General features: G+C 43.0%; 1 protein-coding gene across 1 annotated transcript in view; it reads left to right on the top strand.

The window, feature by feature from the left end:
- Positions 1 to 27,098, top strand: part of Nsun2 (tRNA (cytosine(34)-C(5))-methyltransferase Nsun2) — a 109,957-nt gene that overhangs the window by 41,728 nt on the left and 41,131 nt on the right. The window contains exons 11-13 of the mRNA XM_037427405.2: positions 9,780 to 9,981; positions 15,664 to 15,788; positions 17,297 to 17,333. Coding sequence (XP_037283302.1) covers positions 9,780 to 9,981; positions 15,664 to 15,788; positions 17,297 to 17,333 — 364 coding nt within the window. The remainder of the gene's footprint in view (positions 1 to 9,779; positions 9,982 to 15,663; positions 15,789 to 17,296; positions 17,334 to 27,098) is intronic.

Raw genomic sequence — 27,098 nt, 5'->3', positions numbered from 1 at the left:
ATGCGACGCGTCTCCTGGATGCTCTGGCGCATGCACATGGGTTTTCAAAGTGGGTTCCATTAGCGACAAAACACGTGCAGCCCTGTCACAAACGACTGCAATTTTCATTTCGCCCGCGTGCCCCATCATCTAAGGAAGGGTTGGGAAGACGACATCCGGCGACTAACAAGGCAGCAGCGGCGCCGCTAGGTCTTCCCTACACCTGTACCGAAAGGAGAGACATGTGTTCGAGGAAAAAGAAATGATCTCGAGAGGGAACGGGTCGTCCCAAAAGAGTTTTGACTGCTTTGAAATCGGCAGTTGACGTGTAACCAGCAAGAAGCGTGGTCGTCGGTGTCGCGAGGCTCGCGTAAGTGGCGAGTATGGAGTGACCCGTGCAACGTATTGAGACGGCTGCAATACCGGGCACCCTCGTCATCTACTAAGCTGATGAGATCTTCAGCGGCACTCATCAACTCCCCTACGTGTACCAAGGGCTGGCCTGGTTCGTATGGAACTTTTTATCGTGACTTTTTTTTTTAAACTGTTATTTTATTATAACCAGCTTTTCAATAAGTGTAGTTCTGTGCGCTGCGACGCACGTAGACGTTCCGAAGCGCGCGCATGATCTTTGTTTCGTAATTATTTTCTTGTACCTCCTTTTGATTTCCATCATGTTGTTATTTTATTAATATTCTGCATTGTGGTTACTTGTACCTTCTCTAGCGTTCTTTTAGAACACAGTTTGTTTTCTTTTCATTTGCATATTATGTTTTTCTTGCTCTATTATTTTTGTAATCTCCTTGCCATTGCCCTTGTTTTAATTAAATGCTTGTTTGTGTTTAAGCAAATGTCCGTGTCTGCTCTATGAGTACGTCGGTGAGATTTCATGCACCATCACACGTGCAACCCGCACGGGTCGACCAACCTGCTAATAAACTTGAGATGTACCACTTCGAGGCCTTTCAGGCGTCGTAAGCCGAAGCGTAAAGTGGAAGCCTGCGAGTCTGCCGCATGTCGATGTTAGATTGGCAGGGCCTCACCCGAAGTGTGTGACATTATCTGGCATCTGCGACAGGACTGGCCAACCGGGTGGTGATGTCTGGGAGACTGATGTAACTCTGAGCGTTCAGTATGTAGCCGCCCTGATATTGCTTTGTTCGTCAGCAACTGTTTGTAGCAATGCACAACACAGTGTTTGACAGGCTTATCAAACAGTGCAAGACCTTTGGTTTTGTAGGCAAAGAGCTGTATAATTTTGTCGAAACAGAACGACAAAGACTTAGAGAGGAGCGCGATGCAGAATGCGTTAGGTATAGACACCATCTAGAATTTTTGATGCAGCAGAAGAGAGAGAAATGTAGGCTTAGAATTCAGAGGGAGAAAGAGCACTTGGGACTGTGTCCGACACAGTTGGATCATAGCTCAGCCTCTAGCTTCCCAGTCCTGTCGTGGACGCCAGATAATGTCACACACTTTGGGTGAAGCCCCGACGATCCAACATCGACGTTCGGCAGACTCGCAGGCTTCCACTTTACGTCTTGGCCTGCGATGCCTGAAAGGCCTAGAAGTAGCACATCTCAAATTTATTTGCAGGTTAATCGACCCGTGCCGAGTTGCACGTGTGGTGATGTATGAGCCTGACAGACGTACTTATAGAGAAGACACGGACATTTAATTAAACACAAACAAGCATTTAATTAAAAGAAGGGCAATAGCAAGGAGATTACAAAAAAAGTAACAGAGAAAAAACACTAATACACGATGAAAAAAACAACAAAGCAAACTATGCTCTAAAAGAACACTACAACAGGTACAGACAAAACATAAGTACGCAGAGTGTTAATAAAATAACAACATGATAGAAAGAAAAGAGGGACACAAGGAAATAATTACAGAGCAAAGATCATGCTCGCACTTCTGAGCTTCTCCGTGCGACGCAGCGCACACAACTGCAATTATTGAAAAGGTGGTTATAATAAAATATAACAGTTAAAAAAATTCACAACAAAAAGTTTTATACAGACCAGGCCAGCTCTTGGTACACATAGGGGATAGGGGAGTTAACGGATGCCGCTAAGGATCTCGCCAGCTTAGTAGACGAGGAGGGTGCTCGGTATTGCAGCCGTCTCAATACGTTGCACGGGTCACTTCCTACTCGCCGCCTACGCGAACCTCTCGAAACCGACGACCACGCTTCTTGCTGGTTGCACGCCAACCGCCAATCCCGAAGAAGTCAAAACTTACTCGGGGCGTACGCATACTCCCTTACCCCCTGGAGGTGATTTCCTTTTCTCCGAACACGTGTGTCCCCTTCGGTACATGTGTAGAGAATACGCGGCGGCGCCGTCGCTGGGTCTTTAGTCGCCAGATATCGTCTTCCCAACATAAAAGCGCCCTTCCTTGGACGATAAGGCGTGTGGGCGAAACGAAAATTAGAGTCGTTTGTGACAAGCCCACTCCCGGTTTACGCTCATTAGCTACTAACTTATTTACACAAGCGAGTTCTCATTGCATTTTGCATTTTAAAAAGCCATCGCATGCGAAAACCGTGCATCATCGTCTGCAAGTAGAGAAAAACACTTGGTTATTTGTGAAACCACGGTGACAACGTGCGTTCAAATCATTTTAAACGACATGAACGAGCACCTTGGCACTTTATTCGTGCCTCATGACGTGTTGGCGATGACATGGCACAGTTTTTATGAATGGTAATTTGTCAGTGCTCTGTTTTGTAATCTAAACTCTCAACGTGCGCCTCAAGAAGCATTGCTGCATGCGTGCCGGCTCTGCGCTATGCTTTTAGGTTTAGCTCGATTGGCGTTTTGGTTGGCAGCAGTGTGACTTCATTTTCTTTTTTTTCTTCTTATGCAATAATACAGGCATCTGTACGAATGACAATTCGTATGCGTGGACACGAAATTCTTATCTGCGCTGCACGAGCGCTTTACACGAGCCACGGCAATTGCAAGCCGGTGTATTATCGGGAGTTCTACATTGACGGTGATGACCTGTGATAAAAGAAACAATAGAGCTGGTCAGCGTGGGCCGTATTAATAATGCGTGGTTGCTCGTGTGGAGAGGCGTTATCAGTATCATTCGCTTATCACTTAGTGCCATACTTACACGCTTTACGGGATAGTCGGTGCGACGAGGTTTATTAGCTTCCGCGCTGCAATTTTGAAGGGGGTCCCGCTTGATGTGGGTGCGAATAGCAGTGCAGTGTGCTTTTGTCGTCTGTTAAAAGCTCTTGACGCTATCATGTCAGGCTTTTTTTTAAACAAAGGACTACTGTTGCATAACTAAGATTCTTGTAGAATCATAACTTTTGAATTTCTTTTTGAGTGTGATGCACTTTTCTTTTTAAATGTTTCCGGGAAACCCAGTTTTCAACAAAACCTTTTTTTATTATATATTTCACGTTTGTTATGAGGGCCAGATAGGTTACGTGGTATGATGTAAAAATGTAGGACAGTTCATACCTGGCGATAATCTGTTTAAAAACTTCCTTCAAAATCTGTTTCACTGTTATGTGTATAATAAATCAATTAAAATATGCACTGGTGCTTCCACGTTGCTAAAAATTAGTGTTTTCAAGCTCCCAGCACGACATATTAGTAGCTGCTAACTGCTCCCAAGCAAGATTCTTCTGCTCCAAAATTGAAATTTTGATGCTCCAAAAACTGCTCCCAATTTAGTCTCAGCCGTCTCACCCTTGCATGGTGCCTGTGTGGCTCTCAAGTGTTTGATGTGGTAGACGCTAAGCAGCAGCTTCTTTGCATGTAAAATAACATGTACATCTTGCACTACTTGTGCAAGGCTGGAGCCATAGAGGAGCTTATGATAACCTAGCTTCTTCCAGCTTTTCAATTCGGTTGTCTACTCATCTGCTTGGTCTGCTTCGAAGTGAAGGCTACATCAGCTCTGTTTAATTTTGGTTATGCTAATTACCTATGGCTTAATGAACATAACACTGTACAGTTCTCCCTGAATTGATAAGGTTTCAATTAAAATGGCAATAGGTATCTCTGGTGAAATTAACAAAGCCATCTTTAGTATGGTAAGCCAGCGCTGCCCAGGTGGCACGCCTAAAATTTACGTGATGAGCTTCTCTTGCAACCTGGCTGAGAACCAGCACGTAGAACAGAGTCGTCATGAGTTGTACTACAAGCACATTTTAACATGCCCTCGTACATATCGCGCGCGCTGGAACACCAGATGAACGTCATGCGACACTACCCCTAACTTTGCTCGATGTGTGTCGTGTCGTAGGTGCTTTGGAACGCGCAAGACCAGCGGTGGTTTGGGCTCTTCGCTGAAAACTGCGATGCAGCAGACAAGCAGCGATGCTAGAAATTTTTCTCCACTACGGTTTCAGTGATGTGGTGTGCGTAGTCAGATACCTTCGCGAGACTGTGTTGTCGAAAGGATGAACGCTATGAAGTACGTCTATGACATGGAAGAAACAGTGTGACCTTTTAACGTAGTGCTAAACATTGTTCGGCTTAAACTTACAGGTAACCGTGTTCAAATAGTGCTTACGAAGCTCAACATAGTGTGCAAGTTGCTCATTATGCGCCCGCTTTGAAGTAAAATTGTAGTTTCTCAGGCAGCATTGAGGTAGCATTTGGCCTAGTGACAGCTGTTTTGAGCAAGAACCTATCATTTACGCAGTTGGTAGTCGTAGCTTTCGCCATATATATTACGGAAGCTTTTTTTGCTACGCAATTTCCTTTACAGTGTGTTCAACGAGTAGCGTGAACCCACAAAATGCTCATATTGCAGTCTTTAAATTAAGTTTTTGAAGCTGACGGTAAATCGTGAAATGAATTTCTAAGGCAACCATCACACGAAAGGCCAGTGTAAAGCGGAAATGCAAACATGTCACAGCGGTCCTGCTGTAACGACATCGACTTGCCGTTGTCTGCAGACTGTTTGCAAGCTTGCGATCAACTGTTGTCTAAGCCTGACACTTAAAAAAATGCCTTTGAACAACCTGGCGGTAATTGACATTCTAATGGTTTTGTGGTTGACATGCAGTGTGTGGTTAGTTATGGAACATGCGTAGATAATCACTGTTTTTCTAGGAGTCATCGTCTTGTAAGCTGTCTGGAGCTGTGCACCTGACAGGTGATATAATGCCGTATTTACCCAAATGTGACGCGATGTTTTCATTTTTTTCTTTCATATTTTTTCTACTAAAGTCGACCCTCTCATACAGAGCACCGAAATTATATTTTTTCCTTTTAGACGTAATGAATTGTCACCATTGTGCGTTACCATCATGGTCGTGTTACAATAATAAATACACTGTATGTAATATATGGCACGACGCTTATGCAGCCTGAGTTTTCATGTGCTTTCATGAGCGTTTTGAAGGCAAGTTTTCATTAAAATACTTGGGATATTTTTCAGAGCACCAATCCATGTGCATTGGTGGAAATCGATGCTGGGGGGGAGTCCTGTGCATGCTCTCAATTATTTTTTTCTGTTATTAAGAACTTTTTGGGGTTGCAGTATTCGTGAATACAACAGTAACGCCGGTCTCGAAGCTTCTTTTTCCTCGTCCGATCATCGCTCACGGCGGCATGGTTCACGTTAGTATTTGTTTGTAGGCCCGAATGTTTCTGGCCGCATTTGACAGGGTGGCATTCTATGTCCGCGGAAACTCCTGCACTGGTTCCCCATAGAGCTACTCAACATAATTCTTGTTAGCACGATCCTAATAGTCATCATATCAGTTAGGTCTAGTTAGTCTGGTTTACTTAGTGCATCAATAGCATGCTTTAGTTTGCACGGTTCTAGCTTCACATGGCTTCATTGTCATAGTCTTATTAAGATGTGGTGTAATTACCTCATTCTTATCATGACTTGGCCTAATTACCTTGGTCATAGCATGTCCTGGCCTAACTAGCCAAGTTATACCGCCCAGCCAAATAACTAATTAGTCGGCCGCACCGGCTCGTGTGCTAGCGCAGGATGAAGAGGAAAAAGAAGGCGCGCACTGGCTGAGCAGCACGCTAGAATGTACAGGCTGACCATGATGAAAATGTGGCCTCAGGTTTAGCTGCGGTTGCGATGTTGTGAAACACTCGGCCAGAACAAATCTCAAAGGTCACTGTGCTGATTATTCTAAAGCAGACTTAGTGCAGGCATTGAAAGCTTCAAAATGAATTTAAACTGCTCATGCTTTGAACACCTTTTTTTGCATGGGTGTACTTTTTCACTCAGTGGAATGACGAACAAATGAAAGAGTGTGCCTCTGGTTTGAAAACACCGTCCAACTTTGGCGACCATTCTTGACACGCCGGTTTCTGTTGTAACCAATGAAACACAGCGTGCTGAGGGGTGAATTTGACTTTTTTGTGCTGTTGGCGCATTCAAATGGGGGTGTCGCCAAAGCTCTGAAAGATACCGAGTTTTCGCGAAGCTCGGGTGATGCTGCATAGCACCCCTAAGCCAATTTTAAAAAATATTCCGGGCCTGTGCCTCTGTTCCTCGTGAAGCCGTCTCGAAGGGGCCCAAGCCCCCCATACTCTTCGTTTATGGCAACATGCATGTGTCCACGTATCCATGTGGGAGAAATCGGCAATGAGTAAGGTAAAAACACAGTATACTATAGTGATGGGCGACTTTAATGCAAAGGTAGGGAAGAAGCAGGCTGGAGTCCAGGCAATAGGAGATTATGGCATCGGCACTAGAAACGCCAGAGGAGAGCTACTAGTAGAATTCCCAGAACGCAATAATTTGCGGATTTTGAATACCTTCTACCGAAAATGAGAAAACCGCAAGTGGACATGGAGGAGCCCTAATGACGAAAATAAGAACGAAATAGACTTTATAATGACCGCACACCCAGGAATCGTGCAGGATGTGGAAGTGGTTGGCTAGGTACGATGCAGTGACCATAGAATGGTACGGTCTCGAATTCGCTTAGACTTGAAGAAGGAACGACAGAAACTGATACGCAAGAAGCCAATCAATGAGATAGCACTGGGAGGGAAAGTACAGGAATTTAGAGTGTCGCTGCAGAACAGGTACTCGGCTCTTAGTGAGGAAACCAACCTTAGCGTAGATACAATGAATGATAATCTGACGAGTATCATTACGGAGTGTGCAGTGGAAGTTGGAGGCAGGGTAGTTAGACAGGACACTGGCAAGCTTTCCCAGGAAACGAAGAACCTAATTAAGAAGTGTCAAATCATGAAAGTCTCAAGTACAACAGACAAAATAGAGCTGGCAGAGCTTTCGAAGTTGATTAATAGGCGTAAGGTATGCGATGTAAGAAGGTATAACATGGAGAGAATTGAACACGCTCTGAAAAACGGAGGAAGCGTCAAAGCAGTAAAGAGGAAACTTGGGATAGGCAAAAGTCGTATGTATGCACTAAGGGAGAAAGAAGGCAAAATAACTAACAATATGGATAGGATACTTAAAATAGCGGAGGAGTTTTACAGAGATCTGTACAGTAGCCGAGACAACCACGACCTTAATACTATAAGAACTAGCAGTAACCCAGATGACACCCCACCAGTAATGATAGAAGAAGTCAGAAAAGCTGTGGAGAGCATGCAAAGAGGCAAAGTTGCTGGTGAGGATCAGGTAACATCAGATCTGCTGAAAGATGGAGGACAGATTGTGTTAGAAAAACTAGCCACCCTGTTTGCGAGGTGTCTCCTGACGGGAAGGGTACCAGAATCTTGGAAGAACGCTAACATCATCTTAATACATAAGAAAGGAGATGACAAGGACTTGAAGAATTACAGGCCGATCAGCTTGCTCTCTGTAGTGTACAAGCTATTTACAAAGGTAATTGCTAACAGAGTAAAGAAAACGTTAGAATTCAATCAACCAAAGGAACAAGCAGGATTTCGAACAGGCTACTCAACAATTGACCACATTCATACTATCAATCAGGTAATAGAGAAATGCTCAGAGTATAACCAACCACTATACATAGCCTTCATAGATTACGAGAAGGCGTTTGATTCAGTAGAAATATCAGCCGTCATGCAGACACTGCGGAATCAGGGCGTAGATGAAGTATATATAAACATTCTGGAAGAAATCTACAGGGGATCAACTGCTACCATAGTGCTTCATAAAGAAAGCAACAGAATACCAATCAAGAAGGGTGTAAGGCAGGGGGACACAATCTCCCCAATGCTATTTACCGCGTGCTTACAGGAGGTTTTCAGAAGCCTAGAATGGGAACAGTCAGGGATAAGAGTTAATGGAGAATACCTTAGTAACCTGTGCTTCGCCGATGACATTGCATTGCTGAGTAACTCAGGGGACGAATTGCAACTCATGATTACGGAGTTACACAGGGAGAGCAGAAAGGTGGGTCTTAAAATTAATCTGCAGAAAACGAAAGTAATGTACAACAACCTCGGAAAGGAACAGCGCTTCGAGATAGGTAATAGTGCACTTGAAGTTGTAAAAGACTATGTCTACTTAGGGCAGGTAATAACCGCAGAGCCTAACCACGAGATTGAAGTAACTAGAAGAATAAGAATGGGGTGGAGCACATTCGGCAAGCACTCTCAAATTATGACAGGTAGATTGCCATTATCCCTTAAGAGGAAGGTATATAACAGCTGTATCTTGCCTGTACTTAGCTACGGAGCAGAAACCTGGAGACTCACAAAGAGGGTTCAGCTTAAATTGAGGACGACACAGCGAGCAATAGAAAGAAAAATGGTAGGTGTAACCTTGAGAGACAAGAAGAGAGCGGAGTGGATTAGGGAACAAACGGGGGTTAAGGGCATCATAGTTGAAATAAAGAAGAGGAAATGGACATGGGCCGGGCATGTAGCGCGTAGACAGGATAACCGCTGGTCATTAAGAGTAATTAACTGGATTCCCAGAAAAGGAAAGCGGGTCAGGAGGAGACAGAAGGTTAGGTGGGCAGATGAAATTAAGAAGTTTGCGGGTATAAATTGGCAGCAGCAAGTACAGAACCGGGTTAACTGGCGGAACATGGGAGAGGCCTTTGTCCTGCAGTGGACGTAGCCAGGCTGATGATGATGATGATGATGATGCATGTGTCCATTGAAGACCAACAATGCTGAATATATCATGGTAGTATATGTTGGTTTTTGCTGTTATTGAGCAAAATAGAAACATATCTAACAATAATATGTTAAAGTCACCAATATTATTACTTTAGTTGCATCTTAGTGTGCTTACATGTAGTTGACACTGTTGGAAGTGTTTTGTGACACCTGCATTTATCTTCATTACCCTTTATCAAAAGGCAAACCTTAGACGCAGTCATGTTTAGTTCAATTTTCTCGAAATATATTGTTGATGTAAATATTGAAAATAATCAGGTTTCAGCTTGAAATGAAGGACCCTAATGATATTATACATTGTTTGATATATGCATGCACACATGAATAATACCGGAAATTCAGGAAACTGTCCCTAGATTTGCTATCATCAGCCAACTATCAATAACACCTAGCCTTGTGTTTATGTGACGGCCTGACTGTAGTTGCTGTCCCCTTTTGTGCGCTAGAAAATCTAGGCAGGCTTTGTAAAATCCACTGTATTGTTACAGTGAGCACAGTTAGCGTAATTGAACCTCTGCATGTTTAGTATTGCACGAGTTCAGTACCCATTTTTCATCACCCTGCCAACCTGCATGAGGAGGCGCTCATGCGACTGATCATTTTCAGCTGCTGTGTGAAGGGTCTGGAAAGTAGTTTTTGTTGCATATACTAGTTTCTTTATGCGGTAACAATGAAGCACTTTTTTATGTAAAACTTACAGTGTGCTTTTTTTTCTACTTGTAGGAACCGTAGAGCTAGTTGATGCCAGGAGCAGTTTGCCAGGCTTAGTGAGCAGCTCAGGCCTCTATACATGGAAAGTTTCCAGCAAAGATATGGCAGTTTACACCTCATTTGATGAAGTGCCAGAGAAGTACCACACACAGATCAGAGCGCACATGTTCCCTCCATCATCAGAGGTGGCTACGCAACTGAAATTGGAGCGCTGGTGTGTATAGTCTTTTTGTTTCTCAGGTAGGAGTGGCTTTTTGATATCATTCTTGATAGGCGAGCTGCAATCAAATTTGCCTCGGACAGAATTGGCTGGAAATGCTTAGTGTATGTTGGGTAAGCAGTGATAGTGACAGTGAAAGATCTTGCAAGTGCATATTTTATTTATAATGAGTGCTCTAATTATCAGCTAGCAGACGACGTGGAGCTCTAGTGGTGTGCCTGGGCAAATGGGAAGCAAACGGAAATCATGTCAATCACAGCTCGCCACCGCTTGTGAGCAGAATTTCGTGCAGCCATGTCCCTTTCTTTTCTCAGTGATACCCTTCCACGAGGGGATAATTTAACTCTTTTGTAGTGCAAAAGGTGTGGCTGTAGGCTGCTGGAACGTAAGCTATGGCTAAGACCAGCTTTCATGCTTTTCCTAAAAATGTAAAGCTTCAAAAGCTGTGGGTCATTGAATTAAGGCATAAGGAATGGGAGGTATTGAGTGTACGTGGGGCTTTACACGGTGCACTTAAAAATGACGAATATCAACATGACTGGTGTCTCTTCGCATGAATACGGTCGAAACTGAAAAGAATGTTGAATCCTGATGCAGTGCCTTTAATATTCAGCCACTGCAAACACAATAGTTGAAGACCCGACCAGCTTTTGTGGAAGCGTCGGCAACAAGGGTTATTCATATTAGACGGCTTTAGTATAGCGTAAAATGCTTGCATTAGCCTGTTCTGCTTGCTAAATTATAACGTAATGCTATTCCAAAGACAACAGCGGTAGAACAATGCCCCATGAAGCGCTAGACTACGTGCGCCAACTATGCCCAAGTAATCAAACTTCAAAAGCAACAGAAATGTAGTCATGCTCTGTTCAAAGCAATTCAAGCTCTTAAACATGTTATTAGAAAATGAATTCTTCTATGTTAGGTATATTAATTTTTTGGGCGCAGTCAAGTGTTTTCAGAAATGCAGGGACACTTTTGGTTGACATGAGAGTGTGCCAAACCGAACATCAGTATAAAAAATAATGCACTCTTATTGTTTGTAGTCTTTCAATAACGCAAGAATACCCGAAGCGTAAACCAGCTGCATCATTTATTGTGAACTAGCGCTTCTCCAATGTGGTAGGCACGAAGCGGGCAGCTATTATTTAGAGAAACACTTTAACGAACCTTCATGTTTCCTTCACGTTGAATGGTTACATATTTGGCCTTTTTGTTAGCCTCTATAGAAAAAACTCTGGGGCGCGGCCGCAAAGTGCATGTACTATGAAGCGCAGAGCGGACGATTTCCCTGCATCGGTCGGTCTGTTGGGCTGCTGTCTACGTCACTATCGATCAGGTTTAATGGCTTCGTTTTTTCTTGTTTTGTATCAAAATTAGGTGACCACTTGCATTCTGAGGGTGAAATAGGGCAGGTAGCATTATCACTAGCTAGACTACCTATAAATCGGCTTTTCGAGGTGTGCACTATATTGCTGCAGTTGGCCTTTAAGAGGGATGGCAGTATGGTAAGTTGTTGAGATTAAGTCGAGGGAATGCAGCAAAACTGACCTTTCCATTTACACGTAACTGCAAGTCTTGACTGTTCCTCATCCATTCATAACTTCTACCACCTCTTTACTAATCAATCAATAAGGCCAGACATAGATGATCCAAAAACTACAGTGGTCATATAGCACCATGCTTCTTGACTGAAGACTCTGTGTGTCATTATTGCTTCTAATTCCTACCACATTCAGCTGCACTGCGCTTCAACCAACGGGGCCTGCAAATGAACCAAGTTTGCATCTCACCTGGTGATGTCAAGAACATCAGTGCATTTCCTCTCTGTTAAGTTATTGTGATTTAGCAGGGTATAAACCTGAACTCGTTGACTTGGCCTCATGGCAGGGAAATGTGCAGATACTACATGGGACAAGAAGGACTGACAGGACTTGGTGTCAAATTCTGTCGCTCTTTCTTGTCTCGTGTATCTGCGCTGTTTCCTGCTATGAAATTATTGTGAGGAAAGATAAAGTGTTTTTCATTTTAAGCACTGTCAGCCAAAGCTTTGAAGTGAACCGGAAAATGTGGCTCAGCCATGATAATGATAGACAATAGGTGGTTGTGAGGATGAAGTGAAAGCTATAACACAATAGCGTAACTGTGGTGAACACTCCTTAGTAGCAGATTGACTACTATGTTGGGGCAGTTTCTGCAAAAATTTGATCCCAGATTCAATCCTCTTGTGAGGCAGAAAAATTTTGCTGTTCATGGTCAAAACTCTTGTTGAATCGTTAAAGCACACAGCATACAATATCTTGCAATGCCACTAATATGCAAGCACAGCCGTAGTGTCGTGTGTCACTCTAATCGGACCGCAAGCACAAATACAGTTGACAATGAGTCTACTTGAAATGTAAAAAGTATGGCGTGGTGAAACTAACCAAAACATGCAACACTTTTACACATGAAAAGCAAGCTACACAATGAGAAAGAACAAGTACTTGACTGACAACACGGAGACCCAAAGCTTACCAATCGGAACTATTTGGTTGACCAATTGATGATGTTTGCTATAAATGACACCACCAGTAGTACCCATGTTACATCATGATGAGTGGTGGGGCACCAGAAAAGCCTAGAAAAGGAGCTGGGATTGCTTTGGTTTTTTATTTTCTACATTGTCTCAATGTGTAGTGCTGCCTTGCAAAAGATGACTGCCACAACATTCTGTAATCATTGTGTACAAAATGGTGTCAGGGGTTGTTTGCAGTCCTAATACTTTAGTATGTGGTTGATTATAAGTATAAAGAAAAGGCCATACCACGAAATTCTTATTGTAAAATGCAGGAGGCGGAAATGTCGTAGGCCCGTGTGCTCAGATTTGGGTGCACGTTAAAGAACCCCAGGTGGTCGAAATTTCCGGAGCCCTCCACTACGGCGTCTCTCATAATCATATGGTGGTTTTGGGACGTTAAACCCCACAAATCAATCAATCAATTGTAAAATGCAGATCCATTAAATAATAATGGTTATGACTGTCACAATATTAATTGCGACCATGCTTGTAAGTGTTTGCTGCATGTACAATCTGCATCAAATGAAAGCCGAACAGCGGCAAGTCTTTGTGATAGTATACAGTTAAACCTGCTTATAACGAGCCTACATATAACGAATTCCTCGATATAACAAAATTTTTCTATTCCCCGCCATTACTCCATAGAAGCACATGTATTTGTGACCTCTATGTAACAAAGTAACAGAGCAAGACAACCTTGATATAAGAATTTCGCCCACGGACAGTCTAGGAGTTTTGCCCCGAATTTGGTATGAGCATGCATCTTCCGCGGGCCATCGCCGGCGAGAGCGAGTGTTCGTGATTGCGCACGGGTGAGCGTGAGACGGGCAGGTGGGTCTGCGCGCCCACGAGTTGGCGTTGCCGCCGTTCTTACCGCCGTGGGCGCATGCGCGGATGTGCCCCTCCTCCCTCCCAACCAAAAAAAGAAAACCTGCATGTGCAGTGCCACATTTTTAGTTAGCATCACATATGTGGGGTCGCACTGCATATGGAGGACACTTTACTGAATTGTTTTCGGCGACATCCGTGTCGTTCGCTCTTCATTTTCGAAGCCGTACATGTGTTCATGGTGTGCCACACCATGTGTGCGCATAATGTGGCCTCCGACGGCGTCCAGCATTTTTTTTTTTTTTTTTCGCTCACTAGTCAGGAAATGTCAGATTAAGCGCTGACAGAAACCGAGACCAGGGTGAATCACGCGCTTCCGTCTTGCGCTACGCCACGAGGTTACGAGACTGTAGCCTTTTCGATTAACTCGGGCTATAACCCGACGGCGCTTTTAATGTGATAGCAACAAATTGTAATGTTATACAAAGTACGGCTGGCAGCCAACTTTTTTAGATTCGATATCATGGAACTCCTACTAAACGCCCGTGTAAGTGAATACGGCCACTCCAAGGAAAAGTGCACTTTTCGTACAGTCTCTTCGCGTAGCAAGCACGCTAATGCTTGCCGAGATAGCACATGCGCCAGCAATAGCGACCACGCCCTTAAAATAAAAGTTCATTGTTGCTACTGAAACGACTCCCCCCCCCCCTTGCATTTTTACGTGCTCATTCAAGACAGCTGGTTTTCTTTCTGCTTGAGCATTTGACGGCAGTTCTAACACACAGGGGGTGTTATCGTATCTGCCCACCAGGCGTTAGAGATGGGCCTGGGCCGGCTGATTTGATAGCTGCTGCAGCAGCGCCGGTGCGCTCTTACCTGCTTGTGAAAGGGGTCATGTTATCACGGGGGCATGTTATCAATTCGGACTTTTTACGGAACATGACGGTGACAGCAAAAACCAGCCGAGAGTGCCCACATAATTTCTGTCACAATAATAATGCAGTTTTGTTACCGCTAAATAACTGTTTTGAGTTTGCTCTGTCTTCAGTTCCGGTTTTGTTAAAATTGTGCTTTTATTTTTCGAATTTTGGTATCGAACCTGCACATAAGGAATTCCTCTTTATAATGAATTTTCCTGGGAATTTGTAAATTTCGTTATATCGAAGTTTAAGTGTAGTACGTGCTGACACCTATTACCATAGACAGGTACGCATATGCTCAGAGCTACAGGATGCGCGCGCCTGTCAATTGTGATAACTGGACTGCATGCACTATATTATGGCAAAGGCTTGCCGCTGTTTTGGTTTAATTTGATGTACTTAGTACATGGCCTATGAAGCTAGGACTCTCTGGATATTTCACCTGCCAAACGAGAAATAGCAACCTGTTCTTGCTATAAAATTGCCCTAGCCTTGCATCTGGATGCATGCAATGTTCCCATTCAGAAGCTATGATAAAATTAATATCTCGGTGATACAAACTCAGCTGATACAAATTTCGGGCTGATATGAATTAGCGAAATTCCCTGGCTGAATTCCATTGGGCTCAGTCAGCCAAAGTTCACATGTTCTTAACACATCTTCACGTTGCAACAGGTGATACGTACTTTGGTACTGAAACTTTCGAATGACGATGGAGAGCAATTTGCTCCGAAAGCTTCAGAAGTATGTGTGCAGCCAGCATGCGCATAGCCAGAACTGTGGTTATCGTTTACTACAACCGCTGTGGACAAAACTGCGGTCATTATTGATAAGATCGTCAATGGCAACCATGCATCAGTAGATTAAAGGCAATAAAATTGTAAAAGGCACAAAGCGTTTTGGGGTTCCTGTCATTCTTTGCTCATGACTATGGTGGAGGGGATTTTAGAACTGGGCTTTCATTTGGCCTCAAATGAAGGTTTTACACTCGCATTCACAGCATCCAGCTGCACCGTCCCTTATTGACTTGTTCGCGTGTGTTTCAGAAGGACGTGCGTGAGTTCTCTTCACAGAAATAAACGTTTTGTGCATATTCTATAGTTTGTAAATGGATTTTCCTAGTTTTTTTGCTATGCGAAATTTCAAGTGATAGGAATATTCTTGCTCCTCCTTGAGGTTCATTGAGATTCTACTGTAAGAATTAGGTGAATGCTAGCAAACAAAACAGTGTAGTGTTCTGACCCTTTTTTTTATTTTATGCAATCCTGCAGAACCAAAGTGCCATTTTACATGATGGAAAAATACATATTTGATATATTTTATAATTGTATGCAAAGATAACGTGCAATTACTGTTTTCTTTTCTTATCAGCATCAGAATTCTTCCTCACCAACAAGACACTGGTGCATTTTTTGTTGCTGTACTAAGGAAAATTGCACCAAAGCTGCCATGGGAGTCTCAACGCAAGGACAAAGGCATGGGAGACGTTCCTGTTGGTAAGCACAGAAGTTTTCGTGCTTAGGTGTTCTTGCATGGGCCTTGACTTCAGCAGTAAAATAAGCATACTAGATAACATTTTTGTATGACAGCACATGCAAAGTGACTAAGCATTACAAAAATCTATAGAGTGGAACTGACAAGGATTTCAGCGCAAGGCATGCTACAGTATTGCTATTGATATTTTTATTAAAGTTTGAAGTGTATCATAAAATTTGGATTTGTGAATGAAGAAATTTTAATTATAAGCTTGTATGTGTGTGTCAATATACGTAGTGACTGACAGCCACCACGGCTGGCGAGCTTCGCTCTGGCCACTGGCATCTAAGATCGTGGTAAGCTTTACAAAGGGCCAAGTAATGTACTTACTTGTGTAATGAACGCACTCGCATAATAAACGCACCCCCAGCTTCACTCGTCAAAAGCTGGATTTTTTTTTCTCCCACGTAATGAACACACTTCCTACATTCGTCCGCCGCAGTCCCGCTAACCGACACCTGGCGCCTCTTTGATCATTGGATCTCTTTCATTTTTTATTATTACGCCGACCCCCTTCACGTGCCACTGTGCGCAGCATTGTTCTTCTTTCTATGCATGCACAGCACGTCCCCTGTCTTTTTTTTTATTATCTGTGTGCCACAGCGGGGTTCAGGAACGGTGTGAGTGTAGAGACGTCATAGTTGACAAGTAAACAGAGAGCGAAGGTCACAAAACTGCTCGTACCAACCGACAGTCTCTTCCTGCAAATACGAAACTTACAGCCCAGCCACATGCAGCAACGATGACAGGACTTGCAGTCACTATGGCTGTGATGAAGGCCATTCGTCGCCATTGTGTTGCAAGTTTTGGAAAAACCAGAAACAATCGCTTCTCGCCCAGAAAATATCGCGACGATTTCCGCCACATTGTAGCACCCCCGACTCTTGCTTCAGTTGCAATTTGCTCTTTGTGCTTGTTATCCATGCGTACTTCAAGGCTACCTCTTCTGCAATGTGAGCAGTGTGGTGGCAGCTGTATTTTGTCATTAATCTTGTTATTGAGGGTTTGTTTTGATGCTTGGGTGGTAGCTTGCTGCAATGTGAACAGCGTAGTCACGGTCATCAAGCAAGGTTGCTGTGAAGTTGGCGAAGTGCGTTGTAGCACATGATTCAGGGCGCCCATCGAGATCTCAAAAAATACCATTGTTGCGGCTAAACGAATGCGGGAAAAGAAAGCCGTGAATCGCTTTTATGGAGTGTGTGGGCGGCGCAGGGACAGCTTGCATAAAATAGTGCCTTCAGCCACCCAAGATGAGTAAAGTGCAACAAAGAACCTGTTTCCAAACATCATATGTGTGTGTCAATTGCAAAAGGCTAAGAGACCTAACTTTTTTTTTTTTGCATTACCGCATGTTTTGCTCATCTCGAAAAAGTTTGCCTTCAGTAATATCTTCACTGCTTTTAATGCATACAGTTTAATATTTAAAGTAGTGCATTGAGAGCTGATTGAGATAACTATCTATTTTTAGATCAAGAAGAAAAAGAAGATACTAAAGAAGACAAAGAGTGAGTTTCTGTTTGACTTTATTTTAAGCTCCTTCTGTTTTATGTATGCACTCATACACCACTTGAAGGAAATTTCTGCCGCAACAATGAATTATCAAGCCCTCGCCAGCTAGCGATTAAAATACAGAAATCCTTATGTATGAGTGATATCTCTAGAGTTATTTCCACTTCATAGACTTTTTTGTGAATTTATGTGGATCGGATAGGGATGCTTTCATCATTTGAACGAAATTTGTCATTGCAGCTTGAATATTTTGCAAGGCCTTCAATCTTTCTCTGCAGTGTATGCATAGCCATATGCAAAACTCGGTGTCCTCATCTGAGTTTTGCTTTTTGCTATCACGTGCACGTACTACCAAATATTTTTTTCCCTTTAGTGTGCTGGTTGGCAGCAGAACGTTCCTTCTGTCATGTTGCAGCAAATGTGCTCTATGCTAGCATGCAGACCGCAGTAGACTCATTCTCGATCCTCAGTGTCCACCGCGGTGGAGCAGTGGTTATGGTGCTTGGCTGCTGGCCTGAAAGTCACCCGATTAGTTCCGGCTGCAGCAGTCATATCTCAATGGAGGCGAAATGTCAGAGATACGTGTTCTCTGCAATGTCAGTACGTTAAAGAACACCAGATGGTCAATTAATCATATCTTAGTTTTGGGTCCTAAAACCCCAGATAATATTCTCACTATCCTCAACAACTTCTCTCTGCCATATTTGGTGAAATTCTGGGGACATCACACTAAGTCAAAACAAAACTACTGCTCATCAGAATTGACATGGTTGTGTATGACAACTACAGAATTCTGATAGTATAGTATAGTACATGACCAATATGGACAGAGTGAAAATGATGCTGTTTTTTACTGCACCTGTCATAGATAGAACAGTAGTCATAATCAAGATGAACACAGATAGTGGCTGCACAAATATGAAGGCACACTGCCAACGTAGTGTGATATCTGGTGGTAAATATAAGAAGAAAGGCTTTTGAAGACATTATCATTTAATTTCGGTTGACTGCTCTTGCATCACACATTTGCTGTGCTGTACTGGGCATGTTTTGATGGTTTTACGAGTGAATAAGAGCGTGATGCCATTATAATGTCCACTTTTTTTAGGGCCAAAAAATGAATCCAAAATATCTAATTTTTCAAATTAGCAAGGGTTGGCAGTAGTGAGGTTTTACTTCATAATTTGTATCTCTTTTGTAAAAACTTTTGTGGAAAATGAATACTTCTGTGGCAATTTTTTTTTTCACTTCCTTCACTTTTGTTTTGGAGTCAGATATCAATGTAAACCTTGATTACACAAATCTGAAAGGTGAATTAAAATAAATCCATGATGTGATCAGCTATTTTCACTTCCCAATCTTAGCTCCATAGAAAACTGCTTTATGAAGTAAGTTGGTGTTGCACTTTTGATTTACCCAAATTGCAGTGAGTTGCATATGTACAACTGTACTTTCTGACAAAGGAAAATTCATTAAACATCATTCAAGAGAGAATAGGTCTTTTGCGGAGGCCTTTTGACTTTTTGCCTGGAAACTGCTGACAGTTGACAAACAGCGTTGTTGAGTGGCTTAAATGGAACACGCTTCACTTTGCGTTTCCATTTAGTCTCATGAAAGTTACCCAACTGCAACCCTCAATTTGTGTTGTGGCCACTACTAAAGTATGCTGCAATAAATCTGCATTTTTGGTTTTGGAGACCGGTCTGTCAGTGATTGTGATTACAGTGCATAAGTATTGAAAATAGTGCCAAAAAGCTCCAATGAATGAACTGTATAGATCACACTGGCATGTTATAACTTTTTCTTGTGCAAAAATTAATTGCACTCATCAGCACCCGGTGCGGCTGGTGCTACATTTTGCCTTTCTGTTGCAAAGTTTAGTGAACGAATGATTACCATTCACAGCAGGATTACTAGCACTAATATGGTTTGGGGTCTGTTTGGATGCAGCCAAGACATCGGTGCTACTGGCAAAGTTCTTTTAATTTTTGATGAACATAACACATATCCTGTGCATATGTGTTTTTTCTTTGTCCTGTGTCGAATTTCTTCAGTTCAATACTAAAGTGAAAACATTTGCACTTATATTTTTACTTTTTTGCAGCAGTCTCTTTGGCGGCAGTCTAGAAAGAAAGCGCACAATCTCTCTCTCTGATGGAAAACAGTATACAGGTGTCCAACAGCCGAAATATAATTTGGAGCAGCAAAATGTTACTTTTGGAGCACTAAAATCAAAATTTCAAGCAGGTTACAGAGAAAAAAATTGATTTTTTTTAATCACGAAAGGCCAAATTAGGAGCAGTATCAAAAAAAGGCTTACATTTAGAAAAAATAAGTTATGTACAAACTATTCAACATTCTCTAAATCATGCAGACTGAATATGAGCACCGCTAATTCAATAAAAGACATATTTTGAACCACCCCGCTCAGCAAACAATAATAAAGTCCACATTAGCATTTGCCACACTGGTCAAACCGTTTGAGATACTCTGAGTATTCAAGTGTGGATCTGCCAAGCTGGAGACCTTAGCGGTGGCAAAAACAAAAAAACTGGTGCACAGTTTTTTTTTTTTAATTGTTTAGGGCTGCAAAAATGTTATACATAACGTAGCTTATGGCACGAAAAAAACATGAGAGAAGGACAAGCGCTTGTCCTTCTCTCGTGTTTTTTTTTCACGTCATAAGCTACGTTAAGAATGAACCAACTCGCCCAACAAGTCACTCTGATGTTATACAGTGCTACAAATGATTGCCAGTAATATTTTTATACATCAGCAATCATACTAGTATTCACAGTCATGCTGCATATACATGCATGAGTAATTAAACCAACTGGGCTGTGTCCCATGACTAATGCTAACAGCCCCTTCCATATCTTAAAACAGTTCTCCGCAAGCCGTCAGTATACTGCAGCGAAGGTGGCTTAAGCGGCGTTCTACATGGGTTAGAACCAGGATGTTATACTAAAACTTCTGGAGTGGCGGTCCCGCATACCCACTTATGTATCTAAGTGAAGCCACGGCGGCCATATTGCTCAGGGCAGAAGGAGGAGGCGCCTGCCTTGTAGCACCGTAATGCTCTGGGCACTTTTCACCGTGCGCTTCTACTGGAGCACCTGTTTGTTATTCTTAGGAGGCGAGGGATCGTGGGAGGGACTTTAATGCACATCTGCTTTAATTTTTCTTTGATACTTAGCGTATTAAGCGTGTTAAAAAAATGCCAGGACTGCGTGGAACGCGCAGCACTGTCACAGCAAAAGCTAGAAGAGTGGCCTTTCAGAGCCTTTTCTAAACACTCTTTGGGATGCTACAACCACACCGCTGGATACCCACAGTGCCATAAATAATCTAATTTTGTGTAGTAGGCCAGCATTCACTATGCTATCCTTCGTCATTCTTTGGAGAAGCGTACTAGCTATCCGCTAGACACACCTGTTGGAAATTTTGTGCAATTTTTTATGCAGTGGCTGGCGACTATGAAGAAATATGCGTGAAGTGGGCATGCCTCACAGTTCATAGGTGATCAAGAACAAGTTTTCTAATTGATTCGAGCATTGGACGACCCAGTCGTAACTCAGTTTGCCTGGCTGATGTTCTAAAATGCTTTATCACTCATATTAACACGGTTCCTTTCCCAACATTAAGCCTGCCTAAGGCCAATTTGGAAACAAGTTCCAAGCACTGGCGTGGCTCAGTGGTAGAATACAGGGCTGGCACGCGCAGCGGCCCCGGATACGAATACTATTGTGTCATTGGTGTGTTTGAGTTCACAACAATAGCTTGACTTAGTGGTAGAATACTGGGCAGGCACGCAGCGGACCCGGGTTGGAATCTCATTGTATCATTGGTGCTTTTTATTTGCCCAGTATTTTTTTTTTTTTTTTTTTTCGTTTGATACTGGTTACAGGCGGCGGCAGCGGATTACTACGGCGCTACGCGTGACCCGTGTTTTAGTCTCATAACAGCTAGCTTTCGTTGTAAAAAAAAAGAAAAGCCTACTCAGGAATATCAATTCGCATAATATGTTTACACAGTTGCTTCACAGCAGAAGTAACGAGTGAGGACATGCAGCGAAAATACAAGTGTAACTCTCACACAACCATAAGCCCTTGGCAAAAAACAATGGAGCGTGTGTGCAAACTCTTTTCAGAGCGAAGCTCCTTAAGGCGTGGGTCTGTACATCCTCCGATGTGTGTAGTAGTAGTAAGTAGCCACAGGGTATGCGAGATGGGAGGTGGTGGTACTTAGAGTGTGCACTGGATGGACGCATGGACGGACGGACACGTGGATGGACGCACGGATGGTCGCAAGGACGGATGGAAGCAAGAACAAACAAACGTACGGAAGAACGGATGGGCTGACGGACGCTTCGCCCCTCTCATCATCATTCACTCCGTGGATATGCTATGATTTTTTTATTATAGGGGCGGGGGGTTATTCGCCTTTTCACGTACTTGTTTGAGAAGCTACTGGATATCCAGAGAAAACAAAGCTTGGGAAACTTCCAATCGTTCATCTGATAATATGTTCTACTTCATTATCTGGTTCTACTTCATTATCTGTTCTACTTCCTATCTTTGAAAACACCAGAATAATAGCTAGAAACAAATGTGAAATGAGTCGTCTTACAATAGAAGTTGAGCAGATTGCGGCACTTGGGGATATAGGTGTCAGCCAGCCGTCGATAGCGCTGTCACAAAAAGAGTCAACATATCTGCGCAAGACATGAGATTGTCAGTGTATACATGTATGTATGTGCTTACATTTTTTATTTTTTATGCTCATATATTCATGTGCTCACATGACTATGCTCACAGACAAGTGCATAAATGTTCTCTGGTTTCTGAGAATAAACTTTGTTGGAAGTTAGCTCTGTCTGTCTGCATGTGCCCTCATTTCTACCTGTTGTTTACATGCACTACAAGAAAACTCCCAGAATTGCAGCTAGAGCCGGTGCTATATTAACTACTTTTCAAAAACTAAGTGCTCACTTGTATTAGGCACACTCATAAACTGGCTTTTGTAAGTGTGCATGGAAACGATGCAAACTCGGTAGTAATGTTACAAGCCCGTCATCTCGTTATTTACCCTGTTCCATCGAAGCAGCCTTCTTCAACATATTTACTGAACATAAGTCGTCATTGTTTCTTGGCGCTTAACCTTCTCGCCTCAGAGCGCACTCTCATGTGCCGGGCAATATGACGTCTTTGGAATCTTGAAATGTACAAAAATTATTCAAAGGTTTCTGTGCACCGTGACGCAAAAAGGGAATCGATGTACTCGCAAATATGGTCGTAGTCATGAAAATATGTGAGGAAAAGCGAGCGGGCGAAGCATGCCTACTTACACATCGAAAGTTGTGCTCAGTGTCCGCTTCACACGATTCGCGCAGCCAAATGCTACCCAAGAGCCTGCAATCGTCGTCTCAAAAAGTGACCACAGACGTGTTCAGAACCGTCTTGTTCAGTTAGAGGCACCACACGCAACATTACTAGCACAAAAACAACGCAAAAGCCATGTTTGCTACAATGCACCTATCCACTTTCTGCCCTGAGCAATAAGGCGGCGGGCCGGCTTCAGCCGCAGAGTCCCTCCGCCACTCCAAAAGTTTTAGTATAAAATCCTTGGTTAGAACAAAACCAAGAAATTTTCGAAACGCTACAGCCCCCCCCCCCCCGCCCCTTTTTTTAACGATGGAGTTAGGTTTAGGGCCCAACTTCTTGGCTTGCTTAAGTCACGTTTGACTAGATAAAGTAACAGTGGCACACATCCATTGGCCCGGCGATGGCACCACATATCTATCGTATGTTACGTTGCTGTGGCAATCAACGTGGTTGCTGGGAAAGCTAACGTTCGTAGCACGTTGAGTTTGTTCACATGCAGAAACAGTGGCATACACTTCCAGCTTTAGTTCTTAACATGCTATAGCCACGTTTGCTGACTAAGAAATATACATTTGCCGCGAACTGTTGCTGGCTACGGCAACGCATTTTTGTCTTGAAGTTGCTCGTATCTGCTGTGGTCAGCGGATCGACAGCCACGCGGTGTTTTTACTTTATCTGGTCAATCGCGTTTGGCGGGTGTCCTGCCGTGATTTAGGGTAAGGGTTGGCATGCCTAGATCCTTGGATTGATTGAGGACACACACTACAGGTGTTGAACATGGCTCTCATTTCTCACTGCTAAGTAGCACAACTGAAACTGAGAAATCTTTGGGCTGGTCGGGCGTTCTGGCACAGCCTAGTGCAATTTCGACTAATTTCATGGTTTTGGCACAATTGGCACAAAAATAAGGAATTGTATCAAATTGGCACAATTTGCGCAGTTTTAACGCACTGTTTGAACAAAAACGATGCACAAAACGTAATTACAAGTACAGATGAGTGCAAACTAACAAGGGTCCTTTTGTTATACTTTGCTGTGTATGAAAAGTGCACTCTTTTCACAAATGGGGCCTGTGCAGAGAGCGAAGTGGCCTTTGTGAGCCCAGCAACTAAAACAATGGTTCCGGTGAAAGCTGAAGGCACACAATTTTTCCCACTGAAGGATAAGCGCGCATTCAAGCATCTATCCCCCCTACCCTTCCCCTTCGTGGGACAAATACGCATGGGAGATAAGCGCGTATCAGCGCATCATAATGATTTGGGCGCCGAGCATGGGCAGCTTTTGTTGCGAAAGCAATTATATGTGCTTTTTCGGCTGGATTTTGCTGCTGGCATCGGCGTAACTCACCGTATACGTATAGGTATCTATATATATTGAAACGCAAGAAAGAAAAATAATCCAGAAAAGGTCTCCGGCACGCCAAATGGAACTTTGGACCACTGAAGCATGAGTGCGAGGCGTTGACCACTGAGCTACGAAGGAGCACCTCCTTTAACATTAAAACGGAAAGCTATTTATATCTACCATTTACCGCTGTTGAGAGGCATCTCGGGGGGGAGGGGGACTATCGTGTTTTCAGCATCACCAGCAAGGTGGCGCAATGAGCGGGGGTCGCCACATCCTCATTACGCAACGATGCAAACTCTTATTTCCCACGCGTACTTTGCCCCGCGGAGAGGAGGGGGGTGGACGCTCACTCACACATCCTTATCTTGCGGTGGGCTTTCACCGGAACGATTCTGTTGTAGTTACCGAGCGCACAAAGGTCACTGCAATTGTTGCGCAGTCTCCGTTTGCGAAAAGGGCGCACTTTTCAGACGCTGCAAAATAACAAACACATAGACACTTATTTGTATTCATCTGTACCTGTGAGTGTGTTTTATGCATAATTTGTGCGTTTCGATCTGCTTGTCATTCTGCACGTGACCTTTCAACTTGTTGCTATCGCGTTCATTGCTTTGCCTATGCGGCAAAGCTGTGACTTTTTTTCTTTGTTGAGTTTTCATATATATAGATGCGTATACATATACGGTGAATGACGGGGGTGGCGGCGACGGCATAAAACCAGCCAAGACTGTCCATATAATTGCTGTCGCAATAAAAGAGGTGGCACCACCAAATTTGTAGCTTGTGTGTTCTTTATGCTTGTGCGAATAGTAAATTTTAAGTTCAAAGCGAATGGTAATTTGGTTCAAATAATCCCGAATCGAACACAAACAGTATGCATCACGTGTTTTCAAGAAAAATGAGCACATTTGTCATGACCCAACTAATCTGCACTTTTTTTTTTATTGAAACAAGGCTTGTGCAAATGTCATTCCTTTTGGTTCAAGGGAAGTGGAAGCAACTTATAATAGTAGCAGAATATGACTTTTTTAGTTATGTTTTAAAAATTTACTATGCTTACAATATATATGCTGGTATAACAAGTTTTTAAACTTTAAAAAAATTATGAATAGATGTGAAAGTAACATGTTCATTTAACATTGAAGTGGGGCTTTGTGGCAGTGTGGATTTTCTCTATACTAATCTTTCCATGGCTTACCATTCGTGTACTGCAGTGAAAACACATTTACAGAAGGTCACACGTGACTTACTTAACATGCATTTAAATAAGTGTTTTCATGGCTTAGCGTCTCTCCACTGCAGTGAAACTGCCTTTACAGGGGGTTTAGTGCTGGCTAGTATAGATCTGTTCCTGCATTTCAAATACTTCCCTATTTCTAATAATTTAAATTCAAATCAAAGCAATTTGGAAGGCTGTAATAATCATTCAAATATTTAAAGCATTCAGATATTCACACAAGCCTAGTGTTCATTGCTGGAAGCGTTTCTTATATCTCCAAGAAGCATGATACACACACTAAGATTCATGTATTCTCACTAAATAATTCAATATTGTCTATTTGTGTGGACAACTTTGGGTTTCTGGGCACCGAGCTGGGCAGTGACATAGCAGAATAGGCGGCTTGGTCATGTGACCACACAAAGCTGTGACGCATGTCATGCTGAATATTGTCTGCTCTCGCATACACGCGCCACACAAGCAGCCGTGAGCAATGTAACAGCTGACGCTTTGCCGGTAGTACGTACGTTGCGGAGGTGGCAAAGGTCGCTCACATCACTATAGATCTGATGTGACATTTCTACAATTTTCGTTGTCTTTCTTATAGAGCTACGTCAGTGCTGGACGCGCTAGCAATTGGTCTCTATCCGGAGAATGAGCATTTAGGTACACTTTGGAAGGGAATTAAAATGTGTCGTAATAAACCTTTGCTGTGTCCGACCCTTCATGTAGAGGGGTTTCGCATACAGAGAAAACCCACAACTGGCTCCCTATTCCTTGAAATTTGATGGCACCACCCCTTTAACTTGTCATGTGTCTCATATTTTTTCAATCGTATTGTGAAAAAATATCAGTCATCATAAAAGTGAATGGAGACATGTCCTTCAGCAGCAAGCACACGACTCCAACTTTTAGCTCAGTATCCTCTCGCAATAAGCATTTTCAGCTATTTGCTTCAGAGCACCTGTGGCGCATCAGTGTTGCAACCCTTACTGCAGACTTTGAAGAGGTGATGCTCCAAACATGCCAAGCCACCATGCACTGCAATCTCTGCTTTATGTAAAGTCATCTACAAAAATGAAAGCAGCAATGCAATGCCTGCATTGACCCAAGAAAATTATGCATTGCACATGTGCACAGTCGGGTGTAACATAGACATGGGAAATTACGCTGAACACACCTATGGCGAAAACAGGCATATGTACGTTGGTAGTACTAAGTCACATCTTGAGCATTGTAGGTGATGAACTGCGCCCAAATAGCTAGGCATGATCAGCTGCATGCAGCAGCATATATTGTGTGGAGTTCTTCATGCACTCTGAATTTTGTCATACCTGTTGTGGCGATTGTACAAGCCACAGAGTTTCCTAAAATTAACTAGACTGGACTCGGGCACTGCGATCGTACAGTGACCATGGGAATGATGGGTAGTACATGGATTTGCCTGATCTTCGTACTTGCGGGCGGCGAATTGTACTTGTGGATTCGTTTATTGCTATGTTTGGTTTTGTTTAGAAAAAAAAAAGAACGAATCATCTTGAACTTCGTGATTCGATTTGAAATGGCAAGCCTAAAAGAATGTGGCGAAATGCAACCACTGAATTTTTGCTGATTTTCATTTTGAAAGAAAGCAGCTTCAAGCCACATGAACACACTCGGAGCCAGAAGCACGAAGATTATACAAATACGTCTACTGTTCATCATTGCCATGCTCGCTGAAGCGCTGTACAAGCTGCTTCCCTCTCTCCCTCTGCAGCTTCGGTGTGTTTACTAATAAGATGCAAAATTATTTTATAATCTTGTGAGATTAT

The sequence above is a fragment of the Rhipicephalus microplus genome, chromosome X (genome assembly GCF_043290135.1).
Source record: "Rhipicephalus microplus isolate Deutch F79 chromosome X, USDA_Rmic, whole genome shotgun sequence".
NCBI lineage: Eukaryota > Metazoa > Arthropoda > Arachnida > Ixodida > Ixodidae > Rhipicephalus > Rhipicephalus microplus.
This window is presented reverse-complemented; position numbering and strand designations above follow the sequence as displayed.